The sequence below is a fragment of the Frankliniella occidentalis genome, unplaced genomic scaffold (assembly GCF_000697945.3).
Source record: "Frankliniella occidentalis isolate FOCC.00 unplaced genomic scaffold, Focc_3.1 Scaffold265, whole genome shotgun sequence".
Classification (NCBI taxonomy): Eukaryota; Metazoa; Arthropoda; class Insecta; order Thysanoptera; family Thripidae; genus Frankliniella; species Frankliniella occidentalis.
The window spans coordinates 2,381-17,582 of NW_026267391.1; the positions used below are offsets into that span (position 1 = coordinate 2,381).

The 15,202-nt window shown below is 59.9% G+C and overlaps 6 protein-coding genes across 10 annotated transcripts in view; all 6 read right to left on the reverse strand.

Moving 5' to 3' along the window:
- Nucleotides 1-59: 59 nt before the first annotated feature.
- LOC127750822 (cell adhesion molecule Dscam2-like) lies at nucleotides 60-1,446 on the reverse strand. Its single transcript, XM_052273356.1, has 2 exons — nucleotides 1,251-1,446; nucleotides 60-1,213 (listed from the first exon to the last, which is right to left on the reverse strand). The coding sequence occupies exons 1-2, from the start codon at nucleotides 1,444-1,446 to the stop codon at nucleotides 663-665; spliced, it is 747 nt and encodes a 248-aa protein (XP_052129316.1). The 3' UTR covers nucleotides 60-662.
- Nucleotides 1,447-1,644: 198 nt separating this feature from the next.
- LOC127750817 (cell adhesion molecule DSCAML1-like) lies at nucleotides 1,645-2,010 on the reverse strand. The gene has a single exon (XM_052273350.1). The coding sequence runs from the start codon at nucleotides 2,008-2,010 to the stop codon at nucleotides 1,645-1,647; it is 366 nt and encodes a 121-aa protein (XP_052129310.1).
- Nucleotides 2,011-2,332: 322 nt separating this feature from the next.
- Nucleotides 2,333-2,690, reverse strand: LOC127750821 (igLON family member 5-like). Its single transcript, XM_052273355.1, has one exon. It carries the CDS (start codon nucleotides 2,561-2,563, stop codon nucleotides 2,333-2,335), a length of 231 nt encoding a protein of 76 aa, XP_052129315.1. The 5' UTR covers nucleotides 2,564-2,690.
- Nucleotides 2,691-2,919: 229 nt separating this feature from the next.
- On the reverse strand, nucleotides 2,920-3,708 carry LOC127750816 (cell adhesion molecule DSCAML1-like). Its single transcript, XM_052273347.1, has one exon. The coding sequence runs from the start codon at nucleotides 3,706-3,708 to the stop codon at nucleotides 2,920-2,922; it is 789 nt and encodes a 262-aa protein (XP_052129307.1).
- An 807-nt stretch (nucleotides 3,709-4,515) lies between these two features.
- Nucleotides 4,516-4,824, reverse strand: LOC127750819 (palladin-like). Its single transcript, XM_052273354.1, has one exon. The coding sequence runs from the start codon at nucleotides 4,822-4,824 to the stop codon at nucleotides 4,516-4,518; it is 309 nt and encodes a 102-aa protein (XP_052129314.1).
- A 1,577-nt stretch (nucleotides 4,825-6,401) lies between these two features.
- Nucleotides 6,402-15,202, reverse strand: part of LOC127750815 (cell adhesion molecule Dscam2-like) — an 83,406-nt gene continuing 74,605 nt past the window's right edge. For all 5 annotated transcript variants that reach the window (XM_052273340.1, XM_052273339.1, XM_052273342.1 and 2 more), the window contains exons 7-11: nucleotides 8,602-8,722; nucleotides 7,633-7,814; nucleotides 7,292-7,546; nucleotides 6,797-7,210; nucleotides 6,402-6,700 (exon numbers count right to left, since the gene is read on the reverse strand). In XM_052273340.1, coding sequence (XP_052129300.1) covers nucleotides 6,417-6,700; nucleotides 6,797-7,210; nucleotides 7,292-7,546; nucleotides 7,633-7,814; nucleotides 8,602-8,722 — 1,256 coding nt within the window. In that variant the 3' untranslated portion in view covers nucleotides 6,402-6,416. The remainder of the gene's footprint in view (nucleotides 6,701-6,796; nucleotides 7,211-7,291; nucleotides 7,547-7,632; nucleotides 7,815-8,601; nucleotides 8,723-15,202) is intronic.

Below are 15,202 nucleotides of genomic sequence, written 5' to 3' on the forward strand. Positions count from 1 at the left end.
GATGGGGTCCTCACCGAAGGAGAGGGCCAGTATCTGGGGCGGCACTGGGTGTTGGGGGAGGAGGAGTGAGTGAGTGTGGAAACATTGTGAGGGCAGAACAGATGTATGGGACAGCGGGAGGGGAAAAGGGGAGGTGGAGGAGGACCAAACCACCAAACCATAAGGCAAACCCAAAAGGCACCTGCTACTACACTACAGAGCGCCTGTCGCCGACATCAGCGACAGCTTTCAGCACAACACGCGCTTATCGCAGCGACCAGCCGTACCCTGCACGTTGAGGACCGCCGACTGGCTGTCGGAGCCCGCCTTGTTGGAGGCCCTGCACGTGTACTCGCCGCTGTGGCGCGCCTGCGCGTCCTCCAGGCTCAGCACGCTGATCTTGGCGCCCAGCTTGTTCACCTCGACGCCGTCGCCCGAGTGCACCTCCTGCCCGTTCAAGTACCACGCGATGCTGATGGGCGCGTCGCCCTTCACCACCGTACACTGCACGGCCGCCGTGTCGCCAGAGTTGATGGGGTCGTCGCCGAAAGAGAGGGCCAGGATCTGCGGGGCCACTGTCACCAAACACGACCACAGAGCTCAAAGAGGGGGGAGGGGCGGATGGAAGAAGGCGGTATAGGTTTTAAAAAGGAAAATAAAATAAACAAGACACGTGGAGACCTTCAAACATCAGCAAGTACAGCTCCATCAACACTGCTACTGCATGCAGCCCCCAAGACCTCTATATCCCCGAGTGTACCCTGCACGTTGAGCAGCGCCGTCTGGCTGTCCGCGCCCGCCTTGTTGGAGGCCCTGCACGTGTACTCCCCGCTGTGCTCCGCCTGCACGGACTCGACGCTCAGCGCGCTGATCTTCTGCCCCGTCTTGGTCACCTCCATGCCGCGCCGCCCGGGCACCACCTCCTCGCCGTTGAAGAGCCACGTGATCTTGACGGGGGCGTCGCCCTTCACCACCGTGCACTGGACGGCCGCCGTGTCGCCAGAGTTGATGGGGTCGTCGCCGAAGGTGAGCGCCAGGATCTGGGGCTTGACTGCGAGCACGTGGAGCACGGTTTGTGAGCGCCCGAGCGCGGACCCTGCTCTACCAACGACGCAGCGCCCACCCGACGCGGAACCGACAAGACCGTGTGTAGGTTGGAAGAGTTGGGGAGGTGGGTAAAGGGGTGAGGGGTAACCAAAGTTGGAATGAGCATAAAATACGCCGCATAATCGCACTACGCAAGACAAGGGCTTCTACAGACGGGGATGTACCCAGCACGTCGAGCCTCGAGGACTGCTTGTCCTCGCCGGCGGCGTTCCTCGCCGTGCACGTGTACAGCCCGCCGTGGCGGTAGGCGACCGTCTCCACCGTGAGCGTGCGCACGCGGTTGCCGAGGCGGCCGATCTCGACGCCGTCCCCGGACTGGATCTCGCGACCGTCCTTGCTCCAGCTGATGTTGACGGGCATGTCGCCCTTGATGACGGAGCACTGCACCGCCACCGCGTCCCCGGCGTTGACGGGGTCCTCGCCGAAGGACACCGGGGAGATGACGGGCGGCGCTGCGGGAGGGAGGGACAGCCGGGGGAGTCAGAGGGGCGGGTTACGAGATGGAAACAGGGTTGGGAGAAGGAGAGGGGTAACCAAAAGCAAACGAAAACAAAATGTCTACTGCAGCCATGCCCGGTCCATGCCCGAGACCCTACCCAGCACGTCCAGCCTGGCGGACTGGCTCTCGGCGCCCGCCCTGTTGGAGGCTGTGCACTTGTACGTCCCGCGATGTCGCTCCGCCACCGGCTCAATGGCCAGGGTGCTGATCCGCTGCCCAGCCTTGCTGATGTCCACGCCGTCGTCCCCGTTCGAGATCACCTTCCCGTCCTTGCTCCACGTAATGTTGACGGGCATGTCGCCCTTGACGACCGAGCACTGCACCGCCGCGGCGTCCCCGGCGTTCACGGGGTCGTCGCCAAAGGAGAGCGCGGCCAGAACCGGGGAAACTACACAACAAGGGATAGTCCCGTCTAGTGTCTGCATCGCTTTGCCGTGATAGGCGACGGCAGGCGAGCCGACAGAGCGACGCAATGGAGGGGACGACTAACCGGACGGAAACCACACCTAGCAATAGCAACAGCCGAAGAGACTCTACCAAAACCTAGACCTTAAAAGTAAAATTCGAGGGGCTCTGACACCGGAGAAGGGGCTGGAGGGGTGAAAATAAAGTACGGAAAGGGGAGGGACAGTAAGGGTCTGATAAAGCTTAAGTGAAAGGAGAGGGGGGTAAGGATGGCAAGGTAGGTTGGTATACATAGGAAGTGAGAAGCAATAAACCTGAGCAAACAAAATGGGTCTACAGCAGCTATGTCACGCCCGCCCCAGGCCCCGTCCTACCCAGCACGTCCAGCCTGGCGGACTGGCTCTCGGCACCCGCCCTGTTGGAGGCCGTGCACTTGTACGCGCCACGGTGCCGCTCCGACACCGGCTCGATGGTCAGCGTGCTCACGCGCTGCCCAGCCTTGCTGATGTCCACGCCGTCGTCGCCCGACCTGATCACCCTGCCGTCCTTGCTCCAGGTGATGTTGACCGGCATGTCGCCCTTGACGACGGAGCACTGCACCGCCACAGCGTCCCCGGCGTTGACGGGGTCGTCGCCAAAGGACAATGCGGCCAGGACCGGGGACACTAGACAAGTTTCCGTTTTCAGAGACTCTTCCTTTGCCACCAATCTTTATTTGCGAGAATATCTCCAGTCTTGCTGACCACAATTTTCAAGACAACCACCCAAATAGCACGAAGTCGGGGAGCGGTGAGGGATAGGGAGGGAGAATACAGTAAAGGTGGAGCAGAAGAGAGTGTTCACTGCAACTGCCAACTACAACTGCGTCATCATGTCACAAATAACTACGCAAAGAAACGAAAACAAAAGAAGTAAAGACAAATATACAGTCACGGAACAGTACCCAGCACGTCCAGCTGCGCCGACTGACTCTCGGACCCGGCCTTGTTGCTGGCCCTGCACGTGTACTTTCCGCTGTGCCTCTCGCCGACGGGGTCTATGCTCAGCGTACTGATGCGCTGGCCGAGCTTGCCGATCTGGACGCCGTCACCGGACTGCAGGTCCACGCCATCCTTGCTCCAGCGAATCTCCATGGGCATGTCGCCCTTGGGCACGGAGCACTGCACCGCCGCCGCCTCGCCCGCGTTCACTGGGTCGTCGCCGAACGACAGCGCGGCCACGGCCGGCGCCACTGACATAGGTGGAAGGACCCGTTTTGAGTCGATGGGGTGCAAGGTCAGGGGGGGAACGGTAGGGGACGGGGAGAGCAAACTGTCTACTGGAGAGCGGGCGAAAATAAAAGAACAAAACAAAACATCGCAAACTAACAAGTCGTGCCAGCCCAACAGGGGCGCACCTATCACGTTGAGGACGGCTGTCTGTGAGTCGCGACCCGCCGCGTTGGTCGCCTCACACCGGTACTCGCCGGTGTGCTCCGCGCGGGTCGCGTCGATGGTCAGGTAGCTCATCTTGGCGCCCCGCTTGTCCACCAGGACGCCGCGCTCGGCCTGCTCTTGGCGGTAGGGCCGGCCGTCGATGAACCACGCCAGCGCCACGGGCTGGTCGCCCTTCACCACCATGCACTGCAGCCCCGCCGTGTCGCCCTCGTTGATCGGGTCGTCGCCGAACGACATGGCGGCCAGGAGCGGCGGCACTACAACGACGTTTCCAAACTTCATTGACTGCGACTTCAGCAATTTCGATTTTTGTTCAGCCGCAAGACCGGAACGGAACAAGGGAAGCGACCACGGGGCAACGCCGAGGGAAAAGGGTGTGATGGGGAGAGCGGCAGTTGGGGAGGGAGGGGGATGGAAAAGGGTGTCTACTAGAGTGCGGAATCAGCAAAAAATAACAAAACAATAAAATAAAACAACGCAAAAAAACTAAGAAATCGTGCCACCGAGCTACCCGCAGTGGCCGCACCTATGACGTTGAGGGTGGCCGTCTGGACGTCGCGACCAGCCGCGTTGGTGGCCTCGCACCGGTACTCGCCGGTGTGCTCCGCCCGGGTCGAGTCGATGGTCAGCAAACTCATCTTGGTGCCGCGCTTGTCAACCATCACACCGTTCTCGGCCTGCTCGGGGCGGTACGGCTGCCCGTCGATGAACCACGCCAGGACGACGGGCTGGTCGCCCTTTATCACCATGCACTGCAGCCCCGCCGTGTCTCCCTCGTTGATCGGGTCGTCGCCGAACGACATGGCGGCCACGAGAGGCGGAACTACATGTCAACAACGTTGTTTTAAAACCAAATCTGCTTGCAAATTTTACCCAATCATGTGCTACCTCTAGCTTCTGTATCGTGTGGCGTTCCATAACGACGATGACAAGACGCAGACAAACGACTGCGACGGGCAACGGGAGAAAACGCGGATAGAATATGGGGTTAAGGACGTTAATGGACAGGGTTGGGGGTATCTACGGGAGAACGGGCCCAGCAAAACAACAAAACGCACAAAAAAATAAAAGAACGCAAAAACTAAGAAGTCATGCCACCGAGCTGCTCGTGGTGGCCGCACCTATGACGTTGAGGGTTGCCGTCTGGACGTCGCGACCCGCCGCGTTGGTGGCCTCGCACCGGTACTCGCCGGTGTGCTCCGCCCGGGTCGCGTCGATGCTCAGGAAGCTCATCTTGGCGCCCTGCTTGTTCACCAGCACGCCGCGCTCGGCCTGCTCGGGGCGGTACGGCCGGCCGTCGATGAACCACGCCAGCGCCACGGGCTGGTCGCCCTTCACCACCATGCACTGCAGCCCCGCCGTGTCGCCCTCGTTGATCGGGTCATCGCCGAACGACATGGCGGCCAGGAGTGGCGGCACTACAACGACACATTCACTCCTCACTAACTGCGCCTTTTCTATTGTTTAAAACCTCTTCTTCTCCGTGCTGCTACTGCTGCTGCTGCTTCTGCTTCTGCCGCTGTCACTGTAGTCCTATGCTCACGAAGGACCAAAAGAGAAGCGAGCACCGCGGGGGAAGGGAACGGGGGACGTGAGCGAAATCATAAGAACGCAACTTAATACGTACAAAAACGACCCATACACTAAAACAAAATACAAACGAAAAGACAACAACAACACAAAGTAACAAGCGATAACCAAAATCAGACTAAAGCGTCGTCGAGTCTATAGGATGGGGGGAAAAAGGACCTTTGACGGTCAGCGGCGCGGAGTACGAGGCGGTGGCCGCCGCGTTGCTCGCCACACACGTGTAGTTGCCGACGTGGCGCGGGTCCACGGCCCCGATCATGAGCAGGCTCACGCGCTCGGCCAGCTTCATGACCGTCACGCCCCGGGCCACGGCCGCGTCGGCGCCCGGGAAGGACCAGGTGATGTCGAGCGGCACGTCGCCGCTGGGCACGACGCACTGCAGCTGCGCGATCTGGCCCACCGGCAGCGGCAGCTCGCCGAAGTAGAAGGGGTTGATGGTCGGAGGCTCTGCGGGCGGACGTGTGGCGAGTCACGTGAGCTCGAGGGGTGCGCAAAGGAGGTGTGGGAGCACGGGACGGGGCGGGCGTGGGGGAGGAAGGGAGTGGGCAGGAGGAAACAACAAAAGAGAAAAGAAAAAGGACAACCGAAGAAACAACGCACTAGATTGGAAAACCACAACTACAGCGTAGAGATCGGACGCAGGGAGGGAGGCGAACCATTGACTTGCAGCTCCGCCGTCGAGTTGACGACGCCCGCCGAGTTTCTGGCGATGCACGTGTAATTCCCCCGGTGTTCGGGACCGACGGCGTTGATGGAAAAGAGCACAGACTTGTCCCCGAAGGGAGCAGTCACGATGGCCAGAGCCGTGGACCTAATGTCGCCGCCGTCAAAGTGCCACTCGATCTTTACCGGCTTGTCACCCTTGGGCACGTGGCAGTTGGCCTGGACACTCTCCCCAGCATTTACAGGACCATCGAATTGGAAGGGCGTGATATATGGAGCCACTGGAATTTGGCGCGAACCAGTAAGAGGGCGTGTACCGAGACAAATGCAAAAGACTTTCGGAAGAACCCGACAGACATAAAAACAGGGGCAAACAAAGTTCTAAGGCATGTGACCCTTGGAGATATGTACAGTAATACCTTGGCTGAAATAAATCTAAACAAGGATACAGAGACTTACCTGATTTCATACAAAACCTGAAACTCACAAGACAGGGAGAAAACAAAAAATAGCTCTTTGCAAAATAAAAATGTTTGAAAAAAGGAACAAGGGCAAGTAGGGCACTTAACAGGGTATATACATGACACAATCCTAGGAAGAAAATGTCCTGAAAATTATGTTCAAAATGTTTGAGGCTATTTAAGAAAAAAATAAAAGAGTGACAAACTCTATTCCAGGTTACAGAGAAATGAGAGAAAATCGGAATCGAATCTTGAAAGCCTCAAACATAGGGAACATCAAACAAGTACTCTGAAAACATTAGAACTTTTACATGACACAAACAATAATTTTTCATTTTGATTGGAAAGTATTGCAACCAAATTATTATTTGTGTCATGGTGGAACTCTTTTAACTTACCCATAACTGCAACTTCCAGGTTTCCTTTCACTAAAAATCCTTGTTCATTTTGCACAACACACGTGTATGTCGCTTGATCAGACTGCCTTTCCACATTTTCTATGATCAGTGTGCCATTGGGGAAAACTTTCTGTTTACGATTAATAGGAAGAGTACGGCCATCTGCAAAACAAAAAACAGTGTTGTGTTGTTACACCATGGTATAGTAATTGCAAAGGTAAAGACAAAAGATGAAATAGTTTGAAAATTTGTTCTTACCTCTTTCCCAAGTGATTGATTTAATTGGGTATCCAGCAGCTGGGCAGGTAACAAACAAAGTCTCTCCGGAAACAATTGGGCGCTTATCCATTGGGCGGATGAATGGGACACCATACACGTTGAGCCTTTCAGCATGTTCAACAGATCCAACCTTTGAGGATGCAATGCACTTGTATAGACCACCATCGGCTGTTTGAATTGATGAGATGTTGAGATGAGAAACCACATTGCCATTGCCGTTCATTTTTAAGTATTGCCCAACTTGGATTCTCTCCCTGCTTGTCAGTTTCTTTCCATCAAGCTCCCAAGTAATCTCGGGGGTTGGGTTTCCAGAAGCAACACACATCAGATGGACAGGTGGGCCAGGCTGGAGAGTCTCAGATTGGAAAGCGTGAACGATCAAGGGTGGATCGACTAAAAGAGAAAAATAAAAGATGAGTAAAATAAGATCAATAAAAAGTCTCACAAAAGGTACATCACTTAGGTTTTACTTACATCGACTCCCCAGTTTAAGCTCAGCAATTGCCTGGGCACTCTCTTGGTCATTGCGAACAAAGCATTGATACATTCCCTTGTCTTCCTTCTTGATAGAATCAATCCGCAGTACAGGTCCATCATGATTGAGAGCCTTGCCATCCTTGCTCCATGTAATGGTTCTCACGGGATTGCCTTTGTATACACAGGTGAAGACAGCAGGTCTTCCAAAATCCACAGTTTGGGTTGGAGGGTCAACAGTTGCTGACAAGGGAGCTGAAACACCAGACAAAGATTCCAAAAAATAAAACTCATGCCGAATTTGTAATAAGGTTTCCGAGTAACAAAAAATAAACACCGACCTGTAACGGTAAGGACTGTTTCCACACTTTCTCCTCCGACGGTGTTGTTGACGACGCAGAGGTATTTGCCAGAGTCTGCGACAACCGCTTCCTTGATGATCAGAGTCCCGCTGACCTGCTTGACCCGGTCGTTGAGGGTGACGGCCCGCTTGCGAGTGCTGCCTTCGTCGAACTTGTACCACCTGAAAGCATATCCACATGTTTAAATCCATTCTTGAAGACCCTTTCATGAGAGATCAAATAATGTCATCAAAAGATGTAATACAGCACACGTACTGAGTACTCTAAGCTGGATTTTTTCTTCTGGTTATATGCAAAAAGAAAAAGTCCGGCGTAGAACAGCCACCGCGTGTGTGTTGATAAGATCATCTATCTCTCAATGAAATAGTCAGCGGAAAATATTCTCAAATAATTTCATTGTAAGTTGAAAAATGGAAATAGGGAAATTTTCAAAGGAATGAACAAGGGGATCATTTTATCTTCGGGACTATTGATGCGTGCTGCGCGATTGGTTATGGCTAGGCCACATCGTAAGTGTTACGGAAGGACGCTCTATGGAAGTTGTCCATTTCGTGATGTGCTCGGGCGGATGTGTGAAACGGGAAACGAGTCCGTGCTCACCTGTAGAACGGGACGGGGAAGCCCTGTCCGGGACACAGACCCACAAACGTTTCCCCTTCCTTCACGCCCTTCACTTCAATGCTCTTACTCGTCACGCGCGGAGGGACGTGACCCGTTGGCTCTGCAAACGTGTGATTCCGTCACGACGTGTGACACGCCCGTCACGTGTGCCGAGAGCGTCGTTGGGAAGGACCCCCCGTTGAGCCGACGGCAACCGTTCGCGGTTACCTTTACTTACCGGTACTTACCATAAAACTGACGAATCTCGCACGAGACGGAACTCTATCAATGATTAATAAAAAAATTACCGAGAGGCGGCGCGTGAATCGAGCCCCTCTACAAGGTTACCTGTAGAACGGGACCGGAAAGGCCTGTCCTGGACACAGCAGGGCGACGTCCCGCCCCGAGTCCACGTCCTTGAACTCAATGCCATTCCTTGCAATTTTAGGCCTCATCGTATTGGTGGGCTCTGGAAAGAGTAGGGATTGTCGTCCAGTCCCAGTCCGGGGGAGTCGTTGCCTGAATGACGCCTGATCGGGGTGTCGGGTACGCCTGTGACCGTGTCGCCCGCGTGCCGGTGGTGCTGGTCTACCTTTGCTTGGACGCTGCCCCGTCGCGACGAGCTACGTACCTGGTGTGCGGCACAGGGAAGGCCTGCGCCAGACACAGCAGCGTGGCGTCCCTGCCGGAGCGGAGGGTCTTCTCGTGCAGGCGGCCCTCGGGGACCCGCGGCGCCACGCTACTGGTGGGCTCTGGGGGAGGAGAACGAGGGGGTCGTGGTGGTGGCAAATCTCTGGCTGCTGGGAGGGGGGATATGGAGACCTACGCAGCCGACAGCCACTCGTCGGAAATGCAAGAGCCAGGACGCGAAAGGGATAGTGAGGGAGGGCTGGCAGCTTACCTCTGGAGGCCGCCAACGAGAACGCCACGAACTTACCGGAAACGGGGCACGGGGAAGGCGGTGGCCTGGCAAGGCAGGTACACGTCGGCGCGCTGGGGGGCAAGGAGGATCTCGCCGCCCTCGTACTTCTTACCGGGCGCCTTGGGGGCGATGTTGCTCGTGGGCTCTGTATGGGGCATGCGGCAAACCACGAGCCCTCTTTGAGTAGCAGCCCCGCCGTCGGCCCACAAGAGAACACTCGTCGCGGCCTGAATGTCGGGGGCTTCGGTACCGACCTGTAGCGCGGAACGGGGAAGCCGGGGACCTCGCAGAGAATGACGGCGGTGGCGCCACGGGACACGTCCAGCACCAGGCTGCCGTCGATCCGTCGGCCGCTCAGCCGCGGGGGGATGTTGTTGGTGGGCTCTGTGGGGGCGGGGTGGTGGGGTCAAGGGTCAACAGACTGACCTGAACACTGGGACGGGGTACCCGGCCACGGGGCACAGCAACAGGACCGGCGCGCCGGTGGGGTGGGTCACCAGCCGGCCGCCCTCGTACCGCTCTGCTCCGGAGGACCTGGGCCCGATGTTGCTCGTGGGCTCTGCAAGGGGCGGTGGCAGTGGCAGTGGTGGTAGCGACCGGTGTGTCTGACACACGGGTTGCTCTGAATGCTGGGACGAGTTCCCCCCTTGTGTGTTTAGTGCCCCTGACAGCTGAGGTGTTGGACCAGACCTGAACACGGGGACGGGGGAGGCCTGCGCGGCGCAGACCAGGGAGGCGGTGGCGGCGGCGCGGACCAGCTCACGCTTGGAGCCCACCTTGGTGTCGCTGAGGCGTGGCGCCACGCTGGCCTGGGGCTCTGCAATACAACGCGAGCGGCGCGTCGAACTGAGCGCGGTGCGGAGCCACGCATCTCTGACCTAGACCTCGCTGAGAAAACGTCGCCTGAACGTCTACCCGTCGGGCTCTCCCGTTTTACCTGAACGCCGGCGCCGGGAAGCCCTGCGCGGCGCAGAGCAGCGGCAGGGTGGTGCCCCTCTCCGCCACGCGCAGCATGCCCGTCACGTCCTTGACACTGACCCGCGGCGCCATGCTGGTCTGGGGCTCTGCGGGGACCGCAACAAGGCAGGGGCTGGTGGGTGGGGCCGGGCTGGGCCGGGCACTCCGGCGAGGAGTTGCCTGAATGCTGGGGGGTGGCGACGGCAACCTTACCTCAATCACGGCTTACTGAAGGCCGACACTGAAACCTCGCCTAGAAGAGGTGGAGAGCGCTGTCCACCGGCGCCACTGCACAAAGACTCACCGAAAGCTCGGGACGGGGAAGCCCTGCGCGCTGCACTGCATGAAGGCGTGCCGGCCGCCGGCCACCTCCAGGCGGGCGCCGTTGGAGAACTCGCTCTTAACGCGGGGCTGCACGCTCGTCACCGGCTCTGGACGGGCGAAGGTCAGAGTGAGGGCCACGGACGGGGGGGAGGGGTGCCTGAGCCGGGAGGGAAAAGGGTGCCCGAGCGACGAGGTGGGGGTGGGAGCAGCGGGGCTAACAGGTGAAGCAACATGTTGTAGGGCCCTTGGCCGCCCTCTGCGCTGGGCGCGTGGTGTGTGCCTGTGTGTGTGTATGTGATTGCCTTTCTCCAGGAGGGTTGGCCTGCGCGTCTATGCCGTCTCACTAAACAGTCCTGGGCCGCGCCAGACTAGATCTTGGGCGGCAGCTTTGGGCGGCGGGCTAGCGGTGGGCTCTGTTACAGGCACGAGGCCGTGTCGGGGCGTCGCGGTGTTTAACAAATCGCACGCTCACCTGGTGCCCGGCGCGGGCCAGCCGCGCCCCTCGCAGGCCATGGCCGCCCCGCTGCCGGCCGGCGCCGCCTCGGAGGGCCTCCACACGGCCTGCTGCAGCTTGGCCGGGACGCCACGTCCCACCATCGGGGCCGAGAGCTCTGTGCGGGAGACATGCAGCATGCGAGCGGGTGGTGCGCGAGCTGGCGCGGGGCGGGATAGCGCCTGCGAACCTCGGGGTAGGCCACCCGCCGCCGAGCCGCGCACGGCTGCGTTGCTGCGGCCTACCCCTCAGGCGCTAGGCGCTGCCCTCCCGCCCAGAGGCAAGTCGCGTTGCAGAACGCAGACCTGTTTCGCTAGAGCATGCAATTTTTTAACGCCCTTCCATTTCTGCAGGGACTGCACATTAACATCGATCACTGATAACCATGGAACTTTGGAAAACAAATAGATTTAACTACATTAGTTTCGTGAAACTTGCACTTCAGCATTCTACGTCATCGCATTTCACACGATATTATTTACACAAGTATTTCTCATTATATATTTACACTGTTATGAGATATATTTACACTGTGCAGTATGTACAACCGAAGGGCGTTGTCTGTACTCACCATTCCGTCAGCTCCCACGACTTCCATGAGACGAAAAGAGGTCGGGCAAAAGGAAAATATTGTTTACCTGAAGGCTGGTGCCGGGTAGGACTGAGCGTTGCAGAAGAGGACGAAAGACTCGCCCTCGTGGCTGCGAAAGGACTCGGATGTCCTGGATCCGGCGAACTTGGGTGGGGACGCCCCTATGGGTTCTGACGCGGGAGACGGGGAATGTAAATGAGTGACCGAATAACGCACCTGAAGTGGGGGACGGGGTGCCCCTGCGCCTGGCACAGGATGGCGATGTGGGAGCCCACCGGCTTGCTGAACACCGTGTACCTGGCCGTGGCGGGCACGTTGGGCGCCGCGCCGCTCACGGGCTCTGCAAGGCCGGGGAGGAGACGAGGGTGGAGTTTGAGGTGGCGACCACCTTACCTGAAGTGCGGGATAGGGTGCCCCTGCGCCGGACAAAGCAGCACGGTGGCCACGCCTTCCTCGGTGCTCAGCACCGTGATCTTGGACGTGGCCGTCACTCTGGGGGCGGTGCCGCTGACGGGCTCTGCGGGAGGCACGGCGGGCGAGGTGGTTTACGAGACCCTCACCTGAACGTGGGAGCGGGGTGGGCCTGCGCCTCGCACAGGAGGCTGAACTGCTGGCCAGCCTTGGTCTCGAACGCGTCGGACTTGGCGGACTTGGGGAAGCGCGGCTGCACGGGGCCGACGGGCTCTGCGCGGAACGGGCGGTGAGGAGGAGGTTTAGGAGGGCAGCCCGGGCTGTGTCTGAACGTTGGGAGGAAACGGGGCCCGAAAGGGACTGGACTGGAGGCAGCCTGCCTGTTTCTCTGCGTCTCTCTCTCTCTCCACCCTAAGCTCACCTGAAGGACGGCACGGGGAAGCCCTGTGCTGGGCAGAGGAGCGTGATGGAGGTGCCAGCCGGACGCACGAACGCGCTGCTCTTGTCGTCGGTGGAGAACGTCGGGCCCTTGGTGCCGACCGGCTCTGCGGGGGAGGACACCGTTGAGCGCGCGTCCACCACCGCCCGAGGGTGGGACGTGGACGCGGATATCGCCGCCTGAACGCGGGGGGTGGGGCACCCTGGGGGGAGACCTGCCTGCGCGCTTACCTGAAGGACGGCACCGGGAACCCTTGGGCCGGACAGAGAATGGCGAAGCTCTGGCCCGCCGAGCGCTCGAACGTGCGACTTTTATCGTCCGTCGAGAACTTGGGCGCCTTGCTGCCCACCGGCTCTGCAAAGGGGGAGGCGAACACGTCGCTGACACACTGCACGGAGCGGACCGGCGTGCTTGCTTGCTTGAAGGTCGGGAGTGTCTACACCGGGGACCCCCGCATCGCATCGCGCCACCCCCACCCAGGAGCGAGGAGTAGCCCCTGCCTTACCGGTACATGGGCACGGGGTAGCCCTGCGCGGGGCACAGCAGCGCGAAGCCCTGACCGCGCCGCTTGTCAAACGAAGAGATTTTCGACTCGGTGGAGAAGGATGGCGCCTTCGCTCCGACGGGCTCTGGGGGAGGGGCGGGTTGGGTGAGCGAATGGGGTGATAATGCGGGCCCCTAGAACTGGGACTTAGGGCACCCCTGCGCTGCGTTTGCCGTTGACCCGGACCCCGTGCAGCTTCTTGCGGCGAAGCAGCAGTCTTACCGATACGCTGGCACGGGGAAGGCCTGGGCGGGGCACAGCAGGGCGAAACTCTGGCCTCGGCGTTTCTCGAACGTGAAGCTTTTCGACTCGGTGGAGAAGGAGGGGGCCTTGGCGCCCACGGGCTCTGCAGGAGCGAGCGAGAGGGTTGAGGGGGGCAGCGGGAGGGGCTGTTGGGGCTAGAGTAACCCTGCGCGAGCTGACGTACCGGTAGGAGGGCACGGGGAAGGCCTGCGCGGGGCAGAGCAGCGCAAAGCCCTGGCCGCGGCGCTTCTTGAAGGTGAAGCTGGTCGACTCGGTGGAGAAGGAGGGGGCCTTGGCGCCGACGGGCTCTGAGGGTCATGCGGGCGCGGGCATGGCGGATTAGTTTGTGCGGTATGGGACCTGATAGCTGAGGTGCGGTGCCAGGCGCGAGGGGCGAGAAGGCAAAAAGAACAAGAAGGAGGGGGGGGGAAGCACCAGGCACAAACAAATACATACGTGAGATATGTCTTTTCGGTCGGATTTGGTGAAAGCGGGTCGGGATGTCAATCGCTGCTCACCGATAGCTCGGCACAGGGTAGGCCTGCGCCGGACAGAGGAGGGCGAAGCTCTGGTCCCTCTTCTTCTTGACCGTGAACCCCGTGAACTCGGTGGAGAACGAAGGCGCCTTGGCACCGACGGGCTCTGCGCGCAGACGGTGGTAGCGTCACAGCGGGGCGGTCGCCTTGCCCTACCTGACTGCTGGGACGGGTATGTTCGCGCTGGCCTGGGCCGGAGGCCGGAGGGGAGGTCGGTATCGGGAGGAGCTGCTCACCGGTAGTGCGGCACGGGGAAGGCCTGCGCGGGGCAGAGCAGCGCGAAGCCCTGGCCCTCGCGCCGGACAAACGTGCTGCTCCGCGCGTCCGAGGAGAACGACGGCGCCTTGGCTCCCACGGGCTCTGCAGGGGTTGTGCGGCCAGTGAGCCCAGTGTCCTCCTACCTGACGGCTGGGACGAGGGCGACCCTGCTGGGCTGCGGGTGGGGCACCACCGGGGCCGGGGAGGAGGGAGGAGCTCTTACCGGTAGCTCGGCACGGGGTACGCCTGCGCGGGGCACAGCAGGGCGAAGCCCTGGCCCTCGCGCCGCTTGATCGTGCTGCTGCTCGCGTCCGAGGAGAAGGTGGGCGCCTTGGCCCCCACGGGCTCTGCGGGTGGGGAACATGACTGTCGGTGCGGGCGGGGTGGGGGGATAGTGATAGGGAAAAGGGCGCCCCTGAGCCGAGAGGACCTTTTACGCTGACTGGCTACAAACGCGAGACTACTCAGTGTGTCGTTACCGAAATTTTGGCACGGGAAAGGCCTGAGCTGAGCACAGGAGCGCAAAGCCCGTCCCTTCGCGACGCCGATAGGAGCTGGTGCCGGAGTCCGTGGAGAAGGTGGGAGCTTTGGCGCCGACGGGTTCTGGGGACAGGGAAATCGAAACGAGATGAACTAACGCGACCTAGCGGACGAGCGGTGACCTACGTACCTGGAATGCTGGGAGAAGAAGGAGGGGGCGGCGGCGGAGATTTATTTCGGAGGAGAGGAGGAGTTTACCTGAAGGCGGGCGCGGGGTGGGCCTGGGCCTGGCACAGCAGCGCGAACGCCTGGCCCTCCCTCCGCCGCAGGGCGATGATGGTCGAGTCCAGCTGGAAGGTGGGCGCCTTGGCCCCAACAGGCTCTGCGCGGCGGGGGGAGAGGCGTTAAGGGTCAGGACAAGGCCGCGGCGCTTACCGGAACGAGGGCACGGGGTACCCCTGGGCGGGGCACAGCAGGGCAAAGCTCTGGTCCTGCGCCCGCTCGATCCACTGGCCTTTGGCGTCCTGGGAGAACTTGGGCGCCTTGGAACCGACGGGCTCTGCGCGGAGGGAAGGATATGGGGAGGGAGGGGAGCGATGGTTAGGCAGCCGCTTACCGGATCGTTGGCACCGGGTACCCCTGCGCGAGGCACAGCAGGGCAAAGCCTTGGCCCTCGTGCCGCTCTATCCCGTGCATCTTGTCGTCTCCCGCAAACTTGGGCGCCTTGGAGCCGACGGGCTCTGCGGAGCG

What these genes read in the sequence shown, in the direction of transcription:
- LOC127750822 (XM_052273356.1), bottom strand. Translation starts at nt 1,446, where the DNA reads ATGCCCGTCAACATCAGCTGGAGCAAGGACGGTCGCGAGATCCAGTCC. An exon ending in CTCGAGGCTCGACGTGCTGG is followed by an intron (nt 1,214 to 1,250) that starts GTACATCCCCGT and finishes TGTCTTGCGTAG; the next exon opens with TGCGATTATGCGGCGTATTT.
- LOC127750817 (XM_052273350.1), bottom strand. Translation starts at nt 2,010, where the DNA reads ATGCAGACACTAGACGGGACTATCCCTTGTTGTGTAGTTTCCCCGGTT.
- LOC127750821 (XM_052273355.1), bottom strand. Translation starts at nt 2,563, where the DNA reads ATGCCGGTCAACATCACCTGGAGCAAGGACGGCAGGGTGATCAGGTCG.
- LOC127750816 (XM_052273347.1), bottom strand. Translation starts at nt 3,708, where the DNA reads ATGAAGTTTGGAAACGTCGTTGTAGTGCCGCCGCTCCTGGCCGCCATG.
- LOC127750819 (XM_052273354.1), bottom strand. Translation starts at nt 4,824, where the DNA reads ATGTCGTTCGGCGATGACCCGATCAACGAGGGCGACACGGCGGGGCTG.